This window comes from Saccoglossus kowalevskii, chromosome 11 (assembly GCF_978046115.1).
Source record: "Saccoglossus kowalevskii chromosome 11, keSacKowa6.1, whole genome shotgun sequence".
In the NCBI taxonomy this organism is placed as follows: domain Eukaryota; kingdom Metazoa; phylum Hemichordata; class Enteropneusta; family Harrimaniidae; genus Saccoglossus; species Saccoglossus kowalevskii.
The window spans coordinates 6,404,361-6,430,940 of record NC_140651.1 but is presented as its reverse complement, the minus strand read 5'-3'; the positions used below and the strand labels follow the sequence as shown (position 1 = coordinate 6,430,940).

Genomic DNA, 26,580 nt, shown 5'->3' with positions numbered 1-26,580 from the left:
AACTTTGTAAGTACTTGTGTCTGGCCAGGTCTGGTTAAATACAATTAACTAGCCTTTACTGTGTTCCGACTCCAAGGAATGTAACATACCTGTATTCTTTGTATTTTAGCATGTATTGTACTGTGATGTATTGACTGCCAATACTGTAACCAGACTCAAAGGAATGTAACATACCTGTATTCTTTGTATTTTAGCATGTATTGTACTGTGATGTATTGACTGCCAATACTGTAACCAGACTCCAAGGAATGTAACATACCTGTATTTTTTGTATTTTAGCATGTATTGTACTGTGATGTATTGACTGCCGATACTGTAACCAGACTCCAAGGAATGTAACATACCTGTATTCTTTGTATTTTAGCATGTATTGAACTGTGATGTATTGACTGCTGATACTGTAACCAGACTCAAAGGAATGTAACATACCTGTATTCTTTGTATTTTAGCATGTATTGAACTGTGATGTATTGACTGCCGATATTGTAACCAGACTCCAAGGAATGCAACATACCTGTATTCTTTGTATTTTAGCATGTATTGTACTGTGATGTATTGACTGCCGATACTGTAACCAGACTCCAAGGAATGTAACATACCTGTATTCTTTGTATTTTAGCATGTATTGAACTGTGATGTATTGACTGCCGATACTGTAACCAGACTCAAAGGAATGTAACATACCTGTATTCTTTGTATTTTAGCATGTATTGTACTGTGATGTATTGACTGCCGATACTGTAACCAGACTCCAAGGAATGTAACATACCTGTATTCTTTGTATTTTAGCATGTATTGAACTGTGATGTATTGACTGTCGATATTGTAACCAGACTCCAAGGAATGCAACATACCTGTATTCTTTGTATTTTAGCATGTATTGAACTGTGATGTATTGACTGCCGATACTGTAACCAGACTCAAAGGAATGTAACATACCTGTATTCTTTGTATTTTAGCATGTATTGTAGTTTAGCATGTATTGACTGCCAATACTGTAACCAGACTCTAAGGAATGTAACATACCTGTATTCTTTGTATTTTAGCATGTATTGTACTGTGATGTATTGACTGCCGATACTGTAACCAGACTCAAAGGAATGTAACATACCTGTATTCTTTGTATTTTAGCATGTATTGTACTGTGATGTATTGACTGCCGATACTGTAACCAGACTCCAAGGAATGTAACATACCTGTATTCTTTGTATTTTAGCATGTATTGAACTGTGATGTATTGACTGTCGATATTGTAACCAGACTCCAAGGAATGCAACATACCTGTATTCTTTGTATTTTAGCATGTATTGAACTGTGATGTATTGACTGCCGATACTGTAACCAGACTCAAAGGAATGTAACATACCTGTATTCTTTGTATTTTAGCATGTATTGTAGTTTAGCATGTATTGACTGCCAATACTGTAACCAGACTCTAAGGAATGTAACATACCTGTATTCTTTGTATTTTAGCATGTATTGTACTGTGATGTATTGACTGCCGATACTGTAACCAGATTCAAAGGAATGTAACATACCTGTATTCTTTGTATTTTAGCATGTATTGTACTGTGATGTATTGACTGCCGATACTGTAACCAGACTCCTGGGTTATAGGTACGTTTCATCTTCCCAGCAAATGGTTTGGTCATCATCATAGTCTTGAAATCAGCCTTATAATATAAAGATGGTAGAAGGAAATGAGAAAAGATGAGGTTATTTGTCTCATGGTTATCAGCAGGTGATATGCATTTTGTTAGATAAATACTGATTCTTATATATTTGCTTGTTCTTTTATGTCATAAAACATCTCAATAGTCAATGTATTCCACTTACAGGCCTACACTGTTTACACTGTCTACACTGTTTACATTACTTTGACCCCTAATATCACTTCACAACTTTCTGGAATCTTAGAAAGATTGACATGACGTGATATATAACTTTTACCACTGACCTCTACAGCATTGACCTTATGACCTGCAGTACATAACTTTGACCACTGACCTCTACAGCATTGACCTATGACCTGGCATATAATTTGACCCATTGACCTCTAATGCATTGACTTTATGTCCTGAGACATAACTTTGACCTACTGACCTCTACAGTATTGACCTGCTAGATAACATTGACCTACTGACCTCTACAGCATTGACCTTATGACCTGGCATATAACTTTGACCCATTGACCTCTACTGCATTGACTTTATGTCCTGAGACATAACTTTGACCTACTGACCTCTACAGTATTGACCTGCTAGATAACATTGACCTACTGACCTCTACAGCATTGACCTTATGACCTGGCATATAACATTGACCCATTGACCTCTACTGCATTGACTTTATGTCCTGAGACATAACTTTGACCTACTGACCTCTACAGTATTGACCTGCTAGATAACATTGACCTACTGACCTCTACAGCATTGACCTTATGACCTGGCATATAACATTGACCCATTGACCTCTACTGCATTCACTTTATGTCCTGAGACATAACTTTGACCTACTGACCTCTACAGTATTGACCTGCTAGATAACATTGACCTACTGGCCTCTACAGCATTGACCTTATGACCCGGTACAAACTTTGACCTACTGACCTCTACAGCATCTTCCACAACAATTCTATCTTCATCATTTCGCCATCTATCTTCCAGGATTGCACCTAATTCTATATTCATTAATTTCCACTTTCCAGGTTTGCTTTCTACTTCCCATTTAGCAATACTACTGGTGATAGCAGCGTAGGCTACTTCCTCATATTTACTGTTGATAAGAGATGCTCCAATTCCTTCTAATGCTACAAATAATTCCATATTGGCTTGCTCTGCAATGTTAGCCTGAAAAGAAGAATATATATTGGTTAAACACAATTTATTATTTACACTCTGAATCAATGGCAGACACTAATTTATTAACTACTTGTAGTGCAGTGGTTGTGGCATTTGATTATTGATTGGTAGACCCAAGTTCAAATGGGTTGACCTCTACCCTGGATGAGTGTGCTACAGACTCAATGGGAAGGCTAATTCCACTGGCAGAGATTCATTCACTAACAAATACGACTTTGGGGAAACCTTGGTTAAGGCACCGTGAGTGTTTGTGTTCAACTGAGCCTGGTTGATGCCAGGATAGAGCATTCAACTTGATAGAGTGATGGCCACACACCCCTGTCATGTAGTCGTAAACTTGAATACAGCTTATATAGCAAAGATATGCAAGCACCTGCAAATGTCTGGAACTGTTGCCTGGCACAAAACTGTGTATTACACCAAAATATATCGCAATTTATAAAAATGAGTTAAATATTACAACCTTGCTTTAATAATGAGAATCAAGTTTGAAGATGATCAGATAAAAGGTATTTTAGTTACTGTAACCACAAGAAGGCGAAAATATTAGGAGAATTAAATTTCACTAATACCTTATAAATATAATTTACATAGAACACATACCAAAATCAGCTGAGATCTCAAACTGGTTGATAAAATAGCTTGAAAGGGATTGATAACAACTGTTTGAATTATAGTAACAACAAGAATAAGTTTTACATTTGTACACCAGAATCATCAACATCAAGTCATTGAAAATGACGCAGTCCCCGTTAAAGTTTTGAAAGTTCTCTTTGTGCTTGTCATATTAAAGCAGAGGGGTTGTCGCGAGCGTGTCCTTGAAACTTGAGTTCCAAGTGGCGTACACAACAGATTGTTTATTTACCGTATTACCCCGGGCATGCGCCCAGGGGCCTGAACATACAAAATCGTGAAAAATTGGGGGTGGGCGCTTACGCGAGGACCACCCCCAAAAAAGATTTAAATAAGTTGTTTTTGGGATCGTATGATAAGGTCAAATAAAGGAATGCTTTCGTACACTTTGTACACATACTTATTTCTTGATTTATGCGAGGTTTCAATAAATGTGAGCACTCGGTCAAGAACTGTGGGAACACTAAGACACAGGGTCGAATTTCAAGAATAAAACTTGTTTTATGTCAGCGAATGAAGTTGTATTACTCACTGAAATTGGCTACAAAGTATGGTAAGTATTGTAATCAATGCACGGTTACATTTTTAGTAACCGTGATCAGTGCAAGTCGAAACGGCCGGGAAAAACTACCTCTTGTAATCCAAGATGGCGATGACCTCATTAGCATAATTTTGTTCACGCACGTAATACATCGATACATCGCATCGTAATTACTGAAGAATAGCAGACAGGGTTATGAAACAAATAAACCTTTTATTACTGATGTGAAATGTTTACAAACTATTGTAAATACATAAACATATCCAAATGGCGATACATAAAAAACAGACTGAAAATAAACTCTGGTCGACCTCATTAACATGATTTATTCACGCACCCACATGATGCAACAAGTTCCCATCGTCGGCATGCCTCATTATGGTTATCGCCCGGGGTTATCATAATGGACTTGAGGTCGGCAAAATGTTTTTTCTTCAACGACAGAAAAATAATCCACATGACCGTAATGCCATAGCTGCGATGAAGGATGGAAAGAAAGTAGCAAGTTTACGACGTGATGTCTCAAAAGTGCTAGCTCCCGTTCGCAGTCAGCTGGCACCGGTGTCAGGGAAGTTGTGCAACCAAATTTGCCGAGTTCGTAGTTTTTCGCCAATAAAAAAATAACTAAGGCAAAAACTCACGGTTTTTCAGCATTTTTCTAATAAAGACATTATTTTCTATCAATAATCCGCCCAAAACAGGAACATTTCTACTAATTTTTGTTTTTGTTTTTTTACGTTTTTTGAAAAACCTGCGATTAGGCTGCGAAAGTAGAACATTCCGGAGGGGGTGAAACAAAAGAGCCAAGTTTAACGCGTAAAAATAGAACACGTATTTTGACCTCTACGTGGCCAACCAAACGTTTGCGCTCGTTGCCAAAAATCCCCGCGTCCATCGCCTGGCGATGCTACGTTTTGAAACCAAAGCTAAGTGCTTCAAACCACTCACCAAGGTATGGATTATTGCAATATTGGATTCATCGTGAATGAAGAGAAAGCAGAACGTGTGCGCCACATGCTGCGTGGTTCATCTCACGTCGTTAAGTTCCAATGAGTTTTTACGTAAAAACACAAACAAAACGGCCCTTTTTAGGGCCACCACACACTCCCAAAAGGGAACTACCGTAACAAACACACTATTTAAATAAATCAAACGCGTTCGTTTTTGACAAATAAAACTTTTATTGTTGACGCTGTTCTTGGCTATTAAATAATCACCCTGGGCGTTTAACCGAGGATGTCCCCAACATAGAACTTTTGTGAAAACAGGGGGGTGGGCGCTTGCCCAGGGAGGGGCGCGTGCCCGGGGTAATACGGTACATCAAAACATGTGTTCCGTGTAGTAGTAATATGGCCAAAAATAAAAACAGCCTTTCGGCCATCTTTGATCTGATTATGAAACACACTGATATGTATGATGTATGTGCCAAATATGAATGAAAATGGTACATAAATTGTGGAAATATAGTAGTAAGGCCAAAAAGTCAGATGGCTGTCAATCGACCATCCTTGACCAGATTTTGAAACAAATTGTCATGGACATGCATCCTAACATGTATAAAGTACATGTATGTGCCAAATTTGAATGAAAACTGACAGAGCATGTCCAAGATATCGCATAAAAAAACAAAACAAGATGCCTGCCAGTCGACCATCTTTGATCCAATCATGGACATGTATCCTAACATGTATAATCTATGTACCAAGTTTGAATGACAACTGACAAAGCATGTCCAAAATACAACATTTTCAAAAAACAAGATGGCTGCCAGTCGACCATTTTGAATCAAATCACTAAACCACTGCATGTGCATATGTCCCACATAAGGTACTAGGCACATGCAAAGAATGAACTGAATGGGTCCACAGGATTCTGAAATATGACTCTGAACAGACTGATGCACGAACGGACGGATGGACGGACAGACTCAAGAACTCACGGATGGTCGGGGACATGTATCCTAACATGTATGATCTATGTACTAAATTTGAATGAAAACTGACAAAGCATGTCCAAAATACAACATTTTCAAAAAACAAGATGGCTGCCAGTCGGCCATCTTTGATCCAATTGTGAAATAAATCGTCATGGACATGTATCCTAACATGTATAATCTATGTACCAAGTTTGAATGAAAACTGACGAAGCATGTCCAAAATGCAACATTTTTAAAAAACAAGATGGCTGCCAGTAGGCCATTTTGAATCGAATCGCTAAACCACTGCATGTACATATGTCCCACATAAAGTACTAGGCACATGCAAAAAATGAACGGAATCGGTCCAAGGGATTCTGAGATATGACTCTGGATGGACACATGGAGACCGAATTACAAGTCCCCGTTTTCGGACTTCGTCCGAACGGGGACTGACAACAACAAGAACAGACATTCTTCATCTACATCGATGATGATACAGCAAGGTAAAAATAAGTAATTCTACAGTGTGTTTTGTCCAATAAATGAATGAAAACATGAAATTATGTGCATTAAACATAAAACATCATTACAACCGTGAAAATCCATTTGATTAAAATAGTTGCTGGTTATTCAAAAAAAATAAAGTTAATATTTACTTTTTTAGCAATCTGTGCTATATTTTTATTCTGTGTAAATAGCAACACTCGCTGCAATCCATCTAAGTATGAAACCCAATAAATGGTGGTCTTTTCAGTTTTATTCATCAATGGATGTTCTATGAGACCATCAGGTTTGTCTTTGTCATCTAGAATAAAGAAGGAGATATTAATACTATATAAACACTGTCAACTTCTCTGACATATTCTTTATCATCAAGGAGACCAATTATACTCACCTTCATCAGTACTATAAACACTGTCATCTTCTCCTTCAACATACTCTCCATCACCAGGGAGACTGCTTCTTCTAACACTTTCAATACTCACATTGACTTTATTACTGTCATCCTGCAGCAACAAATGTAAATTTGCTTAAAGCATTCTAAATTTAGTATTCCTCTCAAGTTATACGAGAAGCAAACTATGATTTGCCAAAAAATTTTGGGATTTGGGTAATCACAATATGAGTAGCGTGTTGGTGACAGTTGGTAGTGTGCAGACGACAATGGATTGTGTCATTGTCATCCACATGCAACCCACTGCCATCCAAACACTACCTAATGTCGCCCACACACTACCTACTGTCACCCACACACTACCCTACTTTCACCCATGCTACCCACATACCACCCACTGTCACCCACACACTACCCTACTGTCACCCACACACCACCCACTTTCACCCACACTACCCACTGCCACCCACACACTACCCTACTATATGTTACCCACACACTACCCATTGTCACCCACACACTGCCCCCACACCACCATCACCCACACCCACCCAGTGTCACCAACATACTACCTTACTGTCACCCACACACCACCCACATTACCCTACTGTCACCCACTACCCACTGTCACCCACATTCTACCCACATTCTGCCACACAACACCCATTGTCATCATCACACTGCCCATTGTCATAATAACTCATTATTCTTACCTTACTAATCATAGCAGGAAATGAGGGTTTATTTCTATTATATAAGTTCCACCAGAGTGTCCTTTCAACTGTGGGATCATCCCATGTATACAGTAAAGATTGTTGTGATGTTATCAACATGACATTATTACTATTTCTAGAAATTAAACAATAGCTATTAGACACATGCAATATGTACAAAAAAGTCATCAACAAAATAATCACTTTTTACAGATTTGTGTGTAAATGAGAATAAAATGAGATATATGGGATTATACTATCTTCTTATTATAGTAGATAGAGCATGAATTCTGGTTCACACCCACTCTGTAGCTCTGTATATCAAACATGACATACATTGTTTTTTTCTCATAAATCTGACTCACTTCTGAGAGACTTTAATAAAGACATCATCATCACATAGATTATCAATTCTGACAGGAGCACTTCCGTTCGTGTATGGTGTTAATGTTATGGTTGTTGGTCCCTCGGTTCCTCCACTAACATCCACTGTCAAGGCAGTCTGTCAAGAAAATCAAATTATTGCTGTAGAAATTATTTGGAATGTGAATATGAGTATTGTAAACACAAGTTTCAAACAGATTTTATTAATTTACTGTTTAAAGTAGGTTGTTTGTGTGGTGAAAAATATAACACTAGAAACGTCATCAGAAATCTTGTGCACCTATTTCATGACACTAAATGGTCAATTCAGTTGGTTTTCCTTAAGATTATTTTAGTAATACATTTATCAATATCTTTCTCTGTAATTTCTCTGAGAAAATGTGAGTGAAACAAGCACCAAGTGAAAGTGTCTTTATAAGACTTGATATCTGTTTTGAGAACCCTGTGTAATGTGTGTATACATAAATACACCAGGTCTCTAAATAAAATATTCTGCCTTAGTATTAATTCACAGGATGCAAGAACAGCACTAAATGTTGTCACAGTGCATGAAGACATAATTCACTGTTTTCATGGTAACTGTCACAGAAATTTTTCCAGGAGAACAAACTTTTCAATAATCTAATTTATATGGTTTTGCAGTTACAGATTTTTGGAAGCGGTTTATGTCCTATCAGTCTTGATTGATCATCTCTTTCTTGATGTGCAAATATCTTTGTGACAACAAATATTATGGCAAACATATTTATTTATTTTATGAAAAAAAAAAAAATATATATATATATATAATTCACAGTAAAGGTTTACAGTTGATTGACCTTTGACCCGATATCTTACCCCATGTTCCATCCTGAGCACAGTTGAATGTGGTTTATCAACACTGAAATGCTGTGATGTCAATCGACTATCTGATATCTTGACAAACATCTTCATTGATTTTGTACCAGGCCAATATGGGATACACTGTGAAAACAAAATATGGTAAAACCATGAGCATCCTCTCATCGAAAACGGAGCTAATCCGACAATATCACAGACATCTACATGTATGAATATGATTGGTCAATAATAAGGATCAAGATTTCTACCTCGTTTGGTTTCACATCCACCCAGACAGCAGCTTTCAAATCTTCTTCCAGGAAACTTAATGTTTCATTCGTTTTATTCAATACCAAGAAATAAGGCATCAATGTGACGATCTTCGTGAGTGTCAGATTAGACATCTTGATTTCCAACCAAAACTGAAAAAAATTGAGACCAGAATATATGAGCCGTAGCCAAGGTTTACATTTATCTTCTTCATGTTTTACAGAGAAACCATCTCCCAGGGGTAAATTGCAATTATCTTGCAATATATATTTTCAGCTTCATCGCACATAACTTTTGAAAGTTCCACCAAGGAATGCTGAAATGCTGGCAAAACTGTTGGCACGGTAACCAATATGACATTATAAGATGGTCTCACCTGATATATTCTATCATGGCCTTTATCTTTACATGTCACAACTCCTGAACTTCCAACTGTATCCAATGAGAATGACTGCGACCAATCAGAACCAAATACTCGAATCTTGGCCTGAAAATAATAATTCTTAGGTGTAAGTCACATGATTACACTTCAACCAATCGGAACAGAATTCACAAAGGTGTAAACTAATGATGAATGATCAATATTTTCAAATATCACAAATTAATCAATCAATTTAACCTTATACCTTCCCATCGTTAGTTAAAAAAGTTATCAAAAGTTTTAATGTGGAGGTGAACACTTACTCTTTTTTTCTTTTTAGACCCAAAGCAAAATAAAATTGGACTGCTTGAGGTTTGGTTTTCATAAACTAATCTTGATCTTGAGCCCTAAAATATAATTATGAAGAATTAGTTTTAACAGATATAAGGCAGATTAGGGTGGGTGGGATAGAGATGTATGTAACTTGGTGGGATACATGTGTGTTTATTAGTCAACTGGAGCAGGGAAACATTTGTAAAGAAGTAAATACTATTAAAACGAACAGCTGACAATGGGGAATACCCACATGTTCATGAAGTTTTTTATGGTGAAATATGTAAAGGCTTCTCACCAAAATTGTATTTTTCCCCAAATTATTGCAATATTATAAGCCATTTATTCTAATTTCTTTTATTTCAAATGACCTTTTTTCTAAACACAAAAACACTCATTTTTTACTTACTCTAAAATCGACAGGCAGCTCAGTTTTATTAACAAACCAGTATGGAGAATATAGAAATATATCCATAGAATTAGCATGTGTTGTATGCACACTAAGGGATAAATATTTATAGCGATCTTCTTCATGATCATTGGTTTCCATGACAACAGATTCGTAAGGCTTCAACTGTCTTGATATATTTAAGAATCCTTCCCAATCAGCAGAAAGATAATCATACATCTGTATGAAAGACAAACATCAGTTACAAACATTACTCATGGAATGCAATGCCCGTATATGGCATTATACTAAAATCAATGCACATATATGGAATACTAAAATCAATGTACATATATGGAATACTAAAATCAATGCACATATATGGAATACTAAAATCAATGCCCTTATATGGGATACTGAAATCAATGTCCATAAATGGATACTATATCAATGCCCTTATATGGCATACTGAAATTAATGCCCATATATGGCATACTGAAATCTGTATTGTATTTAGTATTTACCTGTATATGGAGTTTTTGAGATTGATCATCACGTACTGTAAACATTGGAAGATTTTCGCCGGCTCCAAGAGTTGCCGGTGGAGTTGTCTGAAAATAAAAAATATTTATACAATGGAATAAAGAACCTACTACCATCATATCTTTATGTGTTTTTGTGCATGTAGTTTAAAACGAATTACAGTAAAGCATTTAATTTTCTCTGCTAAGTATTTTTGCAATTTCTTGATTTAATGGTATTCGTGAAAACAATACTTAAGAAACCGAGGGAAATGTCCACTGCTACAATCATTGTGATTGGCTGTCCTACAGACCTCTGTAAAATGTCCACTGCTACAGTCATTGTGATTGGCTGTTCTACAGACCTCTGTAAAATGTTCACTGCTACAGTCATTGTGATTGGCTGTCCTACAGATCTCTGTAAAATGTCCACTGCTACAGTCATTGTGATTGGCTGTTCTACAGACCTCTGTAAAATGTCCACTGCTACAGTCATTGTGATTGGCTGTTCTACAGACCTCTGTAAAATGTTCACTGCTACAGTCATTGTGATTGGCTGTCCTACAGATCTCTGTAAAATGTCCACTGCTACAGTCATTGTGATTGGCTGTCCTACAGACCTCTGTAAAATGTTCACTGCTACAGTCATTGTGATTGGTTGTCCTACAGACCTCTGTAAAATGTTCACTGCTACAGTCATTGTGATTGGCTGTCCTACAGACCTCTGTAAAATGTTCACTGCTACAGTCATTGTGATTGGCTGTCCTACAGACCTCTGTAAAATGTCCACTGCTACAGTCATTGTGATTGGCTGTCCTACAGACCTCTGTAAAATGTTCACTGCTACAGTCATTGTGATTGGCTGTCCTACAGATCTCTGTAAAATGTCTACTGCTACAGTCATTGTGATTGGCTGTCCTACAGACCTCTGTAAAATGTCCACTGCTACAGTCATTGTGATTGGCTGTCCTACAGATCTCTGTAAAATGTCTGCTGATTTTTCCTAGCTTGCAAAATTCATGAAAATTTGTCTCTTGTGAAATAAGAGATTTAGTTTATAACCCATCTGTCTTGGATTGATCAATGAACATTCCAGAATTAATGTGGTTATAAGCCATAAACTGATTATGGCTGGTCAGAGAACAGGCACCCAAGAATATGAAAACATTATACAATTAGCGTATGGTACAATGTAGGTATTACTTACCTCCAGTGCATATACAATACTGTAAGGTAGATAATTATGTAGAATAACAGGTGGGTGTAAGTTAAGAACATAATTTGGTGTTCCTTCTGGAATCTTGATAGCAGTTTTTGCAAAAGCCACATCGTCACAAATCACCTAGAGAGAGACAATAAATAACAATGAAAGTCATTTTTAGTCACTATACCTTGAAATATTCATTAAATCTTTGAACAAGGAAGAAATATCATGTTAGTTTTGGATAAAAAAAGATTTTGTGAAAAAAAGCAAATGCTGCAAACATCCCAAAAACTGCACTGATGCATACATGCTCATGAAAATTACATTTTTTCAAAAAGATGGGAACAATATGGGTTTATTATTTGAATGCCTAAATTGTTCATCTTGAAATGTTGATGAAATAAATTGCACTTTTGTATCCTATTCTATAATTTATTATTATATTCTTGTACCAGAGATGAACCTACCTTGATAAAAATGTTTGACAAAATATATCAACCATTTACGCGGTTATTTATTTTGTGAAATATGACAATTTGACTTTGGCACACAAAGGGTTTAATGTAATAGAAAACCCAAATGTATTATTGGTATAAAAAGTGGTATGAGTGTATTTACCTTAATGTTGAAGTTTGGTTCTGTTGCATGCTTTGCTTTACATGAAAACACTTTTTGTCTGGAGTCTTCCTTTGACAACTCTTCCCATTTGAGTGCAGTCTCACAAATAAAGTAGCTTTATAATAAAAAGAAAGAGATTATCAAAGAAATATTATAATAATGCTAGTCTTTTACTGTTAATGGTTGTTTTTATGATTAAGATCACCAGGTTTTTTCAAAATTAATACAGAAACCATAAAACGATAAACAAAAAAAAAACTGGAATTAATATTTTGAAAGAATCGAGCATTAAAATAGTTTTCTGAAATGATCATTGACTATTACTACTCTATTATTAGAGAAATGAAACAATGCAAATTGCTGCAAATTTTTTTAGTAACCATAGTAATTTAGAACAAGGCTGAATCTTAATTTCTGAATTTGTGCGCACTGAAACATAATTCAAAATCAGGGGTAATATTAATCATGTCAAATAATACTATAGAACCGTTTATTTTCACTGACATTTAATTTCACTATTTTGATTCTTTTGATAAATTTGTCTGGATTCACAAACTTGACAGGGAAATAATGAATTGTATTGTTTTACATGTTTAGTTGATTTATTTAATTCAGCAGATTTTACTTATTGGCAAATATAGCGGAGTTATAAAACAGAGAATAATTAATGTGTTGACAGTAGTGCCCCAAAACAGAAAACAACTCACAAAGGCAACTTGAATTGTAGCTATTAATCTAAAGATCACTCATTAAACTGTGACTCAACAGAAATAGTAAGTGTAGCATAATACATTGCAGTGTTTTGTAACAGATAAAGGAAATCTCCATTTCAGCGGAATCCAGTAATCTTGTATTTGCTCACTACAAGTTATTTGAGACCATTATGTAACAAATATTTTGCCTAAATTTACTGTAATGAATATAATTGTGATTAGGTCTACTTTCATAACAACCTATACGTACCCTAAACCCACTGGACACAGGTATATCCTACAATGGTAAGCAACAAATAATGGTATTTCAAACTCTGACTTTGGCCTAGCAACACCTAACAACGACCATTCTTCCTCCTCTTCTCCAGGAATGGCAGCAGCTGCTCCTTCTAATATCTGCAGATCTAATCGTTTATAATATAACTCTACAGGAATTGGTAAATGATTGAAAATCTGAAAATAAATGCAGAATATTTGGTATTAATGAACTATCAGTTTGGGTTATCAGCTCAAAGAGATTTCAAAATCCAAAACTCCCCTCACTCTCAAAAAGACTCAAAAATTGGACTCAAGGCAATTTAGGTAAGATTAAATTATTCTTGGCAATTAACAATTTGAAAGATTTGGGCAAAAATAGTAAATGTGGTCCATTCTTTGAGCAAGGGTATGAAAGTTCATTTTATAGGTAGTCAGTCAATAACTGTACTATGCAATAAGTAACTTCTGCTTATAGAATTTTTTAGAATAGTTAGCATGGTTCGTTTCATGTACTATTTAATTACTCAGATCAACAGCAAAGAACCCAATTAGAGATCTAGACATGCCAGCTCTTATGACGGCTTCTACGAGACATAAAAATAATCCCATAGAAGTCTGTTACTCTTGGTGATAAGGATACATGTATTTTTTGACACATCATTGCTGCTGAAAACCTACTTCAATAACAATACTAATAATGGTATAAAACGGTATCAGAAGGCAATGTGTTAACATGCAGTGAAATGAACACAAAACAGACAGTGCTCAACAGATAGAATGTGATTTTCCCAAACCTAGGGTGATAAAACATGCTTGGAAGTTCGTGCAGAATATACTCTGACTGCAGAGTATAAATTTAGCTGATGTAGGAAAAACATGCTATGCACTGTACTATGTTCAGATTACTGCAGGAAAAGATTTACACAATTTTAATGTAACATAATCTTACAATACCTGTAATGGTGATTTAACAGTAACAGTCTTTCTCCCATGACTTATATCCACATGGTGTATCACTGAATAAGTTTTGTTATTCTGAAGGGAGGTAAAAAAAAAGAATGAAAAACAATGACTAATAATACTGACAAAAGTGGAAAATTCAAAAAATAATTACATTTTCCTTGCATGGTAATTTTATAGTGTTTGATGAAATGTCAATATAAGTAATATACATAAAGAATATTATAGTACACTGTATTCTGTAAACTGTAAATTCTGTAAATATTTTGAAAACTGACCAAAAAATTAGTTCTTACCTTTTGTGGAGATAAAGGATACAGAATTTGACCAGCTCTTTTATTGGAAGCATATTTGATAGAATCAAAACCTTCCATCTGTAAAAATAAATCAAATATGGTAAGCACAATAACGATTCATAGTATCTCTTGCTAGCCAAATTGCTTGCCAGAATTGAATCAGGTGACCTTACCTCCATACCCATACAATACTTGCAAGCCAATCACTAAACAGAATTGGATCATATGACTACCTCAATAACCATTTAAATCTTGCTAGCCAATCACTAAACATAATTGAATCATGTGACTACTGTACTTCAATACCCATAAAACACTTGCAAGCCAATCACTAAACAGAATTGGATAATATGACTACATTGTACCTCAATACCCATAAAACACTTGCAAGCCAATCACTAAACATAATTGAATCATGTGTCTACCTCAATGCCCATATAATTCTTGCTATTCAATCGATTTGCAATCTTTTCTACTTCAGTATCATGGACATCGTAAGCAAAGGCACCAGCTGATGTTGCTAGGTTACCAATTTCAGCCAAGGCACTTGAAAGAAAACTAAAAGTATCCCCACTGAAAAACAAAATAAAAGTTTCTGTGTTAGAGGGCAGTATAACTATTTATAAATCATATATGTGTATCTCAGAGAATATGTAAATTTTGTAACATATTATGCAAACTAGGTCAGAAATAATGTCCACACATTCATGAATAACAATACCACTTATATGGATCAGGTGCTCTATGATGTAACATAACTTCATGTTTTCATCTCAAAAATATTTCCCACTTGAAGTGGCACATTTGTCATGCCATGTCATGTTAAACGTGAGTCCCATGCAATGTAAACAACACATATAAAAACATTGCTAATTTTCATGATATTCGACTGCAACACTTTTAATAATAAAATTTGTGATTAAGCCCGTAACATAATTCATTTTTTGACCAAGACTTTATATGGCAAATACATATAATTAACACAATTGCACAGCAATTATGTATGCCCAGACATAAAGAGAATGAGTGTACCTTTCACTGTCGCCCTTTATATCATCTTCTGTTGTAGCCAAGGTAACAGCATCCATCTCATCAGGTTTCTTTGTTTCTACTTCATTTGATACTTGTATATTCCTCATTTCCATGGTAGCAGATTCCAATACAGGGCTGACCTGTAGATAAATTATAAAGCATATAACAATGTAAATACAATAAATGTAGTACAATGAGATATGGTATGTGGGATGAAATCAGATGTGAAGCGAGAAAAGGTGGGATGGGATGAGATGGAAAGAGATGAGATAGAATGGGATGAAGTGTGATTAGGTGAGGCAAAACGGGATGAAAATAGATGATGCGGAGTGAGACCAGATGGAATTGGATGAAACAAGATGAGATGGAATGGGGTAAAATGGGATAAAGTAGAATGATATGAAGTGAGATCAGGTGAGGCAAGATGGGATGAAATCAGATGATGCAAAGTGAGTTGAGATGAAATGGGATGAAAGAGATTAGATAGAATGGGATGAAATATGATCAGGAGAGGCAAGATGGGACGAGATCAGATGAAGTGGTGTGCAATGGGATGGGATATAGTATGAAAAAGAATGAGATAATAGGAAGAGTGATAAGGATGATCATTGCATGGAAACAGATGGGGATAATCTTAAACCACAATACATGTGAGAGAAAAAGCTATAGAAGTGGATCAGTCAGAGGGTACATGAATGAAATCATACATGATATTTGAATTTGAATAAAACAGAACAGAACAAAACAGAACCAAACAGAACAGAATTTGGAACAATAAAGGGGTACAAAGAAATGCAATACTTTCTTTGGAAGTTGGTGAGTGGATACCAGTATATCTCTTGATGCAATGGAAAAAGACATAAAATCACAACCAGGTTAAATATACTTTGTACAATACATTCTACAATGGTTACAAACACTAAATAACTTAAACTACAAGTATATTGAATTATAAACATGTGTTGCTAGAGCAGCTCACAAAATAATTTCCATTTCATTCATTTAAAGTAGTACAGTTCTGGTCTGAAAGTACAAAGTACATGACAAATCAAACAAACGTTTCATCAACATACTTATCCAATTATTCATTATAATTAATCTTAACCAAAATACTAATTGAAATTTGATCTTCCATCCGTGATGCTATATCTCTCACACACACAGACTGCAACTGACTGAAAAGTTGTGGCACTGCTGCCATGTAAATTACAAAAAAGACACATTTATGATATTTTGAGCCCCACTGCTTCATACTATGATAGTGTAAGTTACCACACACAGGTTCTAAACATCTATAGTGACATATACACAGGATATTTTATATTAAAATACACATACCTGCAGCAAGTTGGGATGAATCAGGAATTTAGTTTTCAATCCAGTTGTATTGACTAATCTGAAAGCAGGCTTGTGTTCCACATGTCGTAACGTCAACTCGGGTGACTTAGTAAATGCGTCCGCGACGTCCTTTATGATATTGATAGCAGTGGGTGTCAGAGTGGCTTGCATCATATCCAATGAATTAATGATAATAAACGTAGCAATGCTGTCCAATTCCTCACATACCTCTGCATCCACCTCATCTGTTAAACATAAACATTGACATAAATTTCAACCTCAAACAAAAATGATCTTTGATTATAATCACTAATTTCTACAGGTTAATGTATTATTCTTGAGTCATTGGTTATCTAAATTTTACCCAATTACCCAGGTAATATAAGAATCACATGTTTTTTTAATTTTGCATGACATCATTCATTCTAAGAAAAATAAAACTATCGGGTATTATTGGAAGGTACCAGAGCTTTACTGGATAGTATTGGACAATGCTAAAGCTATACCAGGTAGTATTGAAGTAGCCAGGACTGTACCATGTATTATTGAAAGATGTGTAAGCTTTACTAGATAATATTTGAAGGTACCAGTTGTGACATAAAAAAACCAAGCTGGAACTGTGATGTCACAATGATGTCATAGGCAATTACAAGTGATTCCCAGCTACCAGGATGTGACAATCAATGAGAAATTATCAGGTCAATTTTATACAGCAATGATGTCTTGTTTTAGAAGGACATCATTCATCAAAAGTATACAAGCATCCAACATAAACTTGAATATAATTTGTGTATTTGTACAATAGTATTAAACCAGGAATACATACATGTATTCTGTTACCAGAGTAACGAATTGTAAACAAACTTGAGTGAGAAAAGATGTCACACTTGGTGGACAGCGACTGCATGCATCATATTCCATTTACATGCCAGACAGATGTATTGTTTATTTACTGAATGTTGCCACGATGATCCCTGCCATTTAAATTAGACAGATATCACTATGGCAACACCATTAATCATATGCCTGCATTTCATCTATGTTCATTCATGCAACATACATTGCTACACTGTGTCAATGTCATGGTGCAACCCACAATCAAAGGTACATTAGTACATTAGGCTTGTATGTCAATTCACATAGAACACACTATGAAATCATTCTTACCAGAGGTACATTACTTGGGGTTTGCAACTACAGTGACATGATACCAAGATCCCGTTCAATCTCGCTCTCACATAAGCGTTCCAACTCAGAAAAATGCGAATGTGCATGCCCGAGGTAACTAGAATACTGGGATGACGGATTACGATAACTTTATTTTCTTACATTTTTTATGTATAAACAGTATTACATTTTTTCACTATGAATGTGGTAATACATGTTTTATTGTTTTATTACAAACCGCCTATGTCATGTCAGAAGGTCGTAGCATCAGCCTCGCTATCTACGAGATGAGACTTGAATGGGATCTTGGCATGATGTCACCATACAGTACTATGCACGTTGCAAACCCCAAGTAATGTACCTCTGTTCTTACATATATGTGAACCAATTTTTTTTATCATCTAGTTGTATCTTGTAGTTATGGTTCAGGGGTTAAGCTGGATTATTAGTGCTTTACATGCATGTGTTCTCATAGTAGTGCAATGTGGAATTTCCTGTGTAATCATATCACGTCATAATTGCATTTATTGGAGGGTTTGTTACATCCATTGCTTGCAATGTTTGTTTGTCACACTTTTTGTTTTGTTTTTAGCTTTTTCTTCTACATGTGTAGAAATCAAAAAAGAATTGTCAAATGTTCTTTAGTGTTGTAATAAAGCAATATTTTGTTCTATATGCCACCAAGAAATACTGTAAAACATGTCTTTTTAGCTAGCATGTTATTTTAGCTAATTTAGCTAATTCAAGATGTCATTTATTTGAAATAAAGTATATTCTCACAATGAGATTGTTGACACTTTAGCTAAATTAAGATTCAGTTAATTCATGCATTGAGTCAAATTCTCTAAAATAGAATGTACCGGGTAGCTATTTAAACATGTTTTACAGTATGTTATGCTGCTACTTTTTTTTCTTATATTAGTCTGAGTTTGTATCTCAATAACCGTGATGGTTTGCACAGTATGAACACACACATGTAAAATCAGTATTACAACTATACATGTTTTGATCTAAAAAATGTATTACTGGTAGACAATGCAGACTATAAATACAGTGTTCACATAATCACAAAAACAAGAATGCAAGGTGTGTGAAAGTGCATGCTCCTTTTAGAGCATTTCATTTGCATGAACAAAATTTGCATTGTGTCACATCAAAAGTTTATAAAATAACATAGTTTGATATTTATGATATGAAGTGAATATCATAATATGCATACGTGTGAATCAATCACATTTCTAACTAATGAAATCACATAACACAATGGATGCTTGGAAAGATTTTACTACGCAAACAAATATGAGCGAGATTAACCTTTTCACCACCACACTTTCTCACCAAAATATTTTTGCACTTTTTTCTTATATTTCTGGAAATGAACACTAATTTTGGAGCAGACAAAATTTATTTCAATTTTCAGTTTTTACTCAAAAAAATTGGCTAATTTTGTTCCAATCTTCTGGCTACATACAGGACTATTTTGTGAATTTGTAATGAAAAGAGGGAACTGGTAGTGAAAAAGTTAACACTGCAATCAAGACACTTAACATGTTTTGAGCATATGCAAGAACACGAAAAAACAGAGAAATGCAGATTTCTTTTCAAAAATAAAAAAAACAACACAATGTTTTTAACATGTATTTATTAGTTTTTGGTAAACTGAGACGCTAGCAAAAAACTAAATTAAAAGTAACTTTAAGTGTTCCTACATGCATCTTGTACACAAAAGTAAGAACCGTTTCTGTCGCTGACTCATATCAAGTGTTCAAAGTGGTATCGTGTTTGGTATAATAGACTTGGATGAAATGTGAATGTAAGGCTTCAACATTGAAGATGATGTTTGAAAGTTACATGTACATATCAGAGCGGTATCGTATATGGTAAGATTGTTGAAAAATAGATGAAATGTGAACAGAACATTGCATTAACACTGAAAACAACATTTTTGCATGTACATATCAGGATGGTATTGTTTGGTGAGACTAATGGACATAGATGAGAGTTCATTAAATGCATTAACACAGGAGAAATTTATATGCTATTAATAAAGACATGGATTACCGCACACCAATAAAACTGTCAGATGCAATCAGTTTCTCATTCCCAATACCATTAACAATCCATGCACAATCCAAGACATACAACATATGTTTTATGAATGATATGAAATGACATTAAAATTACCTCCACCTTCCCAATCACCATCACCAACCGGTATTGTTGCTATGACATCAGTTGCCTGGACAACTGTAGGTTCATCTTCTTCATCTGATTCCTCATCACTTGAGAACATACCACCAAAAAAGTCAGTAATTTTATCAAATACTCCTTCATTATCACTATCCTCATCGGATTTGACAAGCGGTTCATCTTGTTTCTCAGTGTCTGAGGGTGAACCAACTTCTGTGTATGCAGCAGAGTAATGATTAGTAACTATAGCAACCGCAATGTTAAATAAAACATATTATTTCAATAAAGTATGAGCACCCTGTGTTGAAAATTAATTAGTACCTCCAGTGTCTATCCTGTGCAGGTTAGGCTTATATTTGTCACTGTAAAAATGCAATACTAACACAAAAAGTAAAGCAGTTGCCAAGACGACCTTCCTGCAATGTTAAAATATGATCTATTTTATAAAGCTCATTTGGTTGCTGCAACACAGTGATAATAACCCCATACTTACCACTACTGTCAAAATAACTACTGCTATAACGTCCATCACCGTCCATATCAGTATCGTCGTCCGTATCGTCATCTGTCTCACTGTCTGATGGTTCATGTACATTGGGTAATGGTATAGGTTGTAATACTCCATCTAGTGTATCCATACCCAAAGGTGTAGCTGTATTAGTACAATTAATCGATCGACTTGGAGCTTTTGACACCTATTACGATAAATATTATTATTAATAATATCTGTGTATTAAATTTTAAAATTATGAACATATATTTGATCTTAGAAACATACAGAAAGAAGTTTCCTAACAGTCAGTTTGGCACTGCTCAGTGAAAGTTTTTCTCTCAAAACCATGTGTCAGTTACTTCAGCATACTAATAACACAATTGTTAGAGCAATACCAAAAATTATTGCGTTTAATAGTCCCTATGAGTTATTAAGTTTAAGAAATACTAGTATATTAAATTTGGTATGAGATATGGATCTGGAACAGCATTCATTTAAGTAAAATGGCCACCAATAAGTTATTTTTTATCCAATCTGGAATACAAAATGAAGTGCATCGGGGTTTTTATTATGTAAAACATATGTACCAATCTAAAAAACAAAAGTATCTGAATCAAGCTTTCATAATGTACAATGTATGTACCAATCTAAAAAACAAAAGTAGACCTGCTTACCATTAAAATAATATTGTGAATAATTATAATGTGCTTTTCAATTAAAAGTAATTTTAAATGCTTTTCATATAACAACATTTTCCTGGCTTCATACTTTACTTCATCAATTGTCTGAAAACTGTTTACTATCTAAAAGTCAAGAACGATTAAATGAACAATTTTGAAATCTTAAATTACGAGTTTGGTGTAAACAAAATATAGACAAATAGTACCTTAATAGTCATTTCCCATGGGCGATACACATTTTCTTTCTCCATGACAGGTTCAATCAGTGGTTCCCACACGTCCAGCTTCTCATTGTAATATTTCATTTCCAACTGTAATTCGGCTGTAACTTGCATCTAACAAGTAAAATATAACAGGAATTCTAGCAGTGACATGTACAGCATGTACCCTCCGAATACCATCATTTTTCTTGTCAAAACTCTGGTGCAAAAATCTGTGACATTATCATGCATTTTTTTCATATAATTTCTACATTATGTTTGAAAAAAATATAAAAATGTGGGTTTATATGTGTTACACAAATTGACTTTGCCTTTAAATGAGTCATTGCACAATTTCCATAATGTGGTTTGACCGGGTGTCTAAATCTTAAGAAATGTAATTTACAAATAAGGAAAGAGACTGCAGCTTGGTACACATACTAAAACAAACACGACAGAGCATTCTAGGCTCACTTTCCTGCACATTCATGTATGCTAAACAATAAAGCATAAAGTAAAACTTACATATCTTGACCAATTTTTGAGGGTTGCTTCAACCACGGTATCTAATGCCATCATTGGTACGTGCTCTCTGGCTATTTCTAATTCTATTAACACATGTACACGTGGAATTGCAATTGTTAGCTTCTCTATTTTGTCTGCTAATTCCAATCCTAAATCTATATCATCTCTGTCTTTTTCCGGCACTGTAAAAAATAGAAGAACATAATTTAAAAAAAAACAATAAAGTACTGTAACTGAAAACCACTTAATTTATTTTGCAATCAATTTCAATTTCATCATCATTGTCGTCGTCTTCGTCGTAGTCGTCATTTATAAAAAACAATAAAGTACTTTAACTGAAAACCACTTGCAATTTGTTTTGCAATCAATTACAATTTCATTATCATCTTTTAAACAAAAAATGTTTGTTAAGTAGCTGAAGGACCCTGTCAAATGTTCAACACTACAAAATTTGTGGAAATTTGGCTTTCACAATATTATTAAAAACATTTTATCTCAACTCTAAATATACTATCAATTTGAAGCAAATTAGAGAAAATTATATAGTTTAGAATAGAAACATACAAGGTACTGAAATGCAGTTTTTCAAAATGATGACAGCCACCAAATCACTTATGATTGGTTTAATAAGTAAATATATATCGACTGAAGAATGCAACAATAACACTACACAATAGGAACATTTTTTCTGCCAATATTTGGTAAATGATCAATTGAACACAACCTATATTAATCAGACAGTAAGTAATACAGATGAAATCTCAACAAAATACCAACAGATGGCAAAGAATGCTGTCATAGCAACAGATGTAAGCATGGGTACTGTGTTCAAATTAGACTTTTATAAATGGATAACAATTTTAACAGGTGGTCTTATACATGTCTTCATTTGAGTCAGGTTTACTTCACTCTCCAAAAATATGGCAGAAAACTGTTCATGTGATTTAGTACTTTCATGGATGTCCCATACCTTGTAAGTTTCTCATGTATTCATCTGGTGTTACAGCTTTTGGAGTCCACAAATTTTCACTTTCATCACCTTCCTCTGGTAACGGAAGCTCAGGAGTCGACTGTAATACCAAACACGTTATTCATTTATCATTGGGAGAACAGGTTATAAATTAATATAATCAGATGTGAGGAAAGAGGAGGGCGCTCCCATAAAAACTCTCATGGCTTCATATTGATATTAGTTCATTTGTTCATGGACAGTTAAAGAATGGCTTTATACAAAATGTTCCTAATTTTGGGTCAAAAAACAACTTACCTGGTTTAAAGTACTGACTGCATCGACTATGCCTTTAATGATATGCACAGATGTGGGTGAAATATGAAGATCTAGAGTGGTAAATGTGACTGACATAACATCCCCTGAAGATGGAGATGTAGTCCTGGTGAATGTAACATTACATGGATATAACACCTAGTGAATAATAAATAGGTTTTTATTAATTTACAATATTGAACTGAAACAATATTAGAGGTTTTTTTTAGTTTACACAAATGAATTGAAATAAAGTACAGATTCTTATTGAAACAATAACACAAGACTTTATTAGTTTACAATATTGAACTGAAACAATGATATACAAATCATCTGTTTGATTTTGGATGCAAAAGAATACACATGATATCACAGACATGAAATACAAGTTATAACGCCTTACCCGGTGTGTGAATTTGAATGCCATAGAATACACATGATATCACAGACATGAAATACAAGTTATAACGCCTTACCCGGTGTGTGGATTTGGATGCCATAGAATACACACATGAAACCATATGTAAATTAGTGATCCCAGCTGCTATGTCGTCCTGTCCATTACGACTGTTATAATCAAATACAGCTTCCGACTAGACAAATGAAAACACATTGAAACATGCTATAATATTGATACACACTTGTCATGAGACATGTTTAGTGTGAACTGTTTTATGCACCAAGATGTTAGGTCTGCATAGGATTTGAGAGTCCTACAAGTACTGGGGGTAGGTATGGGTTGATGAAGTATCCAATGGGTATGTAAGGGTTGATGAAGTGTCTTATGGGTAGGTGTGGGTTGATGAAATGTCCAATGGGTAAGTATAGGTTGATGAAGTATCCAATGGGTATGTATGGGTGGTTGAAGTGTCTTATGGGTAGGTGTGGGTTGATGAAATGTCCAATGAGTAAATATGGGTTGATGTAGTGTCCAATGGGTAAATATGGTTCAATGAAGTATTCGATGGATACATATAAGGGTTGGTGAAGTTTCCTATGGGTAAGTATGGGTTGGTGAAGCTTCCAATGGGTAACATGGGTTGATGAAATGCCCAATGGGTAGGTATGGTGTCCAGTGGGTGGGTATTGGTCGATGAAGTGTCCAATGGGTAACTATGGGTTGGTGAAGCGTCCAATGGGTAACATGGGTTGATGAAATGCCCAATGGGTAGGTATGGTGTCCAATGGGTAAGTATTGGTCGATGAAGTGTCCAATGGGTAAGTATGGGTTGATAAAGTGTCCTATGGGTAGGTATGGGTTGACATAGTGTCCAATGGATGGGTACGGGTTATAGAAGTCTAATTGGCAAGCATGGGTTGCTAAAGTGCCAAATGGGTAGTTTGGCTGGTAGGTTGTGGGGTGTCTGGTAGGTTGGTAAGGCTGAAGATGTATATTATAAGGCAAACTAATTCTGATGATTATATCCTCCTCTCTCAAGTAATTAATGAGCACTTGCCTTCAGCACAAGTACATGACTGTCTTTACTTGTGGGTTCTGCAAATAAGACAATTTCTGGCCTTTTCAGAGTTGCATAAACCCTCAAACTATGATTCACAGGAGGAGCAGCAGCTGGTGTGGGTAACGTTGGTGACATCGGTAATGTAGAGGTTTCAGACAATGGATCTTCTTTTTTCGTTGGCATAGCACTTGTAAAAAACTGTACAACAACCAGATAGTAATGGGTGCATACATTGAGACGAATGCCTTCGATAGCAACATCAACTGAAAAATCAAAATATGATAATTTAGCTGTCAGTAGAGAACCTGTACCGACATGTTTGAAAATGTTACAAATGCACTGGAATGTGTTACCTCTTCCTTATTTGGAAAATGTGCGTCACATTTACATCACATTTGAACAATTTCCAGGAATAAAATTACGTCACTGATTGCAAATGTTGATCAAAAAAACAAATCTTGAAAAATTGTAAAATACTTTGCTTCAACATTCCGTCAGTTACATCAGTTCTAGCAGTGATAAACCGCTCAGTTGCGCTCACTCGTCAAGCACTGTCTGTTACAGAATAACTTACTTGATTGGTCGTTATTTTTATACTGTTTATAAGTAACATCCAACATTGGTTTGATAGTCTGAACTTGACTTCCTCCACCTTCATCAGCCGCAGGTTTTTTGGTTGACTGTGATAGCTTTTGAAACATTCTACATAAAAAAACCATAATGTTACAAACACACTACAAGTTTGTATGAACAAATGCATATTAAACTACATGATTATATAACCATTAATGATTGGTTGGTTAAATACATGTACTCCTCAAATGTTTATGGCAAATGGAATTGTGCTTATCTTTTTCTTGGCAAGTGGACTTACCTTTTTATTGCAAGTGGATTCTTGCTTACCTTTTTATGGCAAGTGGACTTACCTTTTTATGGCAAGTGGATTCTTGCTTAACTTTTCATGGCAAGTGGACTTACCTTTTTATGGCAAGTGGATTCTTGCTTACCTTTTTATGGCACGTGGACTTACCTTTTTATGGCAAGTGGACTGTTCCTTCTGATATCTTCCAAACTAATGGATGCTAATGTTAGCTTGACTTCCATAGCTTTATCACTAAATATACATGCAGTCACACCAACGTCATGCATCATAAACTGAGATAAACCATGCTTATTGTCTCGTAGCTGCAACCCAGCAGCTCCATTCTTGTCCTGAAAGCAATAAATATATCCAAATATCAATATCTCATCAGTCAACAAGTATCAGTTTTACTTGAAAACACGAGTGTGTGAGCGTCGTCGCCTTGGGTGACTCAGGGTGCCTCGCACCTGCTCAGTTTGGAGAGCCGGGGAAGTTTGGGAAAAAGATAGCGAACGATGAAATTGAAAGGTTAAAAGGTGTTTAGGTCATTTTCTCAAACATAAAATGCAACTGGGCGTGATTTTAAAATAAATTTTATACATTTTATACGAGTTTCGCTCGCATAGCAATGGACCAATACGATTACATGATACTACTTCCTCGGGGAACCATTTCGTTGCCAC

At 35.2% G+C, this 26,580-nt stretch overlaps 1 protein-coding gene across 1 annotated transcript in view; it reads right to left on the bottom strand.

Annotated features, from left to right (window-relative positions):
* Positions 1–26,580, bottom strand: part of LOC100375571 (intermembrane lipid transfer protein VPS13A-like) — a 100,525-nt gene that overhangs the window by 9,861 nt on the left and 64,084 nt on the right. Inside the window, exons 35-64 of the mRNA XM_085505588.1 lie at positions 26,066–26,247; positions 25,610–25,737; positions 25,033–25,298; positions 24,052–24,168; positions 23,579–23,734; positions 23,282–23,381; positions 22,312–22,493; positions 21,793–21,921; positions 20,907–21,108; positions 20,408–20,626; positions 17,057–17,301; positions 15,719–15,858; positions 15,112–15,259; positions 14,687–14,764; positions 14,385–14,465; positions 13,423–13,625; positions 12,460–12,574; positions 11,845–11,979; positions 10,641–10,727; positions 10,138–10,356; positions 9,719–9,802; positions 9,411–9,521; positions 9,034–9,186; positions 8,783–8,908; positions 7,927–8,063; positions 7,562–7,697; positions 6,849–6,960; positions 6,610–6,758; positions 2,610–2,849; positions 1,539–1,673 (exon numbers count right to left, since the gene is read on the bottom strand). Coding sequence (XP_085361714.1) covers positions 1,539–1,673; positions 2,610–2,849; positions 6,610–6,758; positions 6,849–6,960; positions 7,562–7,697; positions 7,927–8,063; positions 8,783–8,908; positions 9,034–9,186; positions 9,411–9,521; positions 9,719–9,802; positions 10,138–10,356; positions 10,641–10,727; positions 11,845–11,979; positions 12,460–12,574; positions 13,423–13,625; positions 14,385–14,465; positions 14,687–14,764; positions 15,112–15,259; positions 15,719–15,858; positions 17,057–17,301; positions 20,408–20,626; positions 20,907–21,108; positions 21,793–21,921; positions 22,312–22,493; positions 23,282–23,381; positions 23,579–23,734; positions 24,052–24,168; positions 25,033–25,298; positions 25,610–25,737; positions 26,066–26,247 — 4,515 coding nt within the window. The remainder of the gene's footprint in view (positions 1–1,538; positions 1,674–2,609; positions 2,850–6,609; positions 6,759–6,848; positions 6,961–7,561; positions 7,698–7,926; positions 8,064–8,782; positions 8,909–9,033; positions 9,187–9,410; positions 9,522–9,718; positions 9,803–10,137; positions 10,357–10,640; positions 10,728–11,844; positions 11,980–12,459; positions 12,575–13,422; positions 13,626–14,384; positions 14,466–14,686; positions 14,765–15,111; positions 15,260–15,718; positions 15,859–17,056; positions 17,302–20,407; positions 20,627–20,906; positions 21,109–21,792; positions 21,922–22,311; positions 22,494–23,281; positions 23,382–23,578; positions 23,735–24,051; positions 24,169–25,032; positions 25,299–25,609; positions 25,738–26,065; positions 26,248–26,580) is intronic.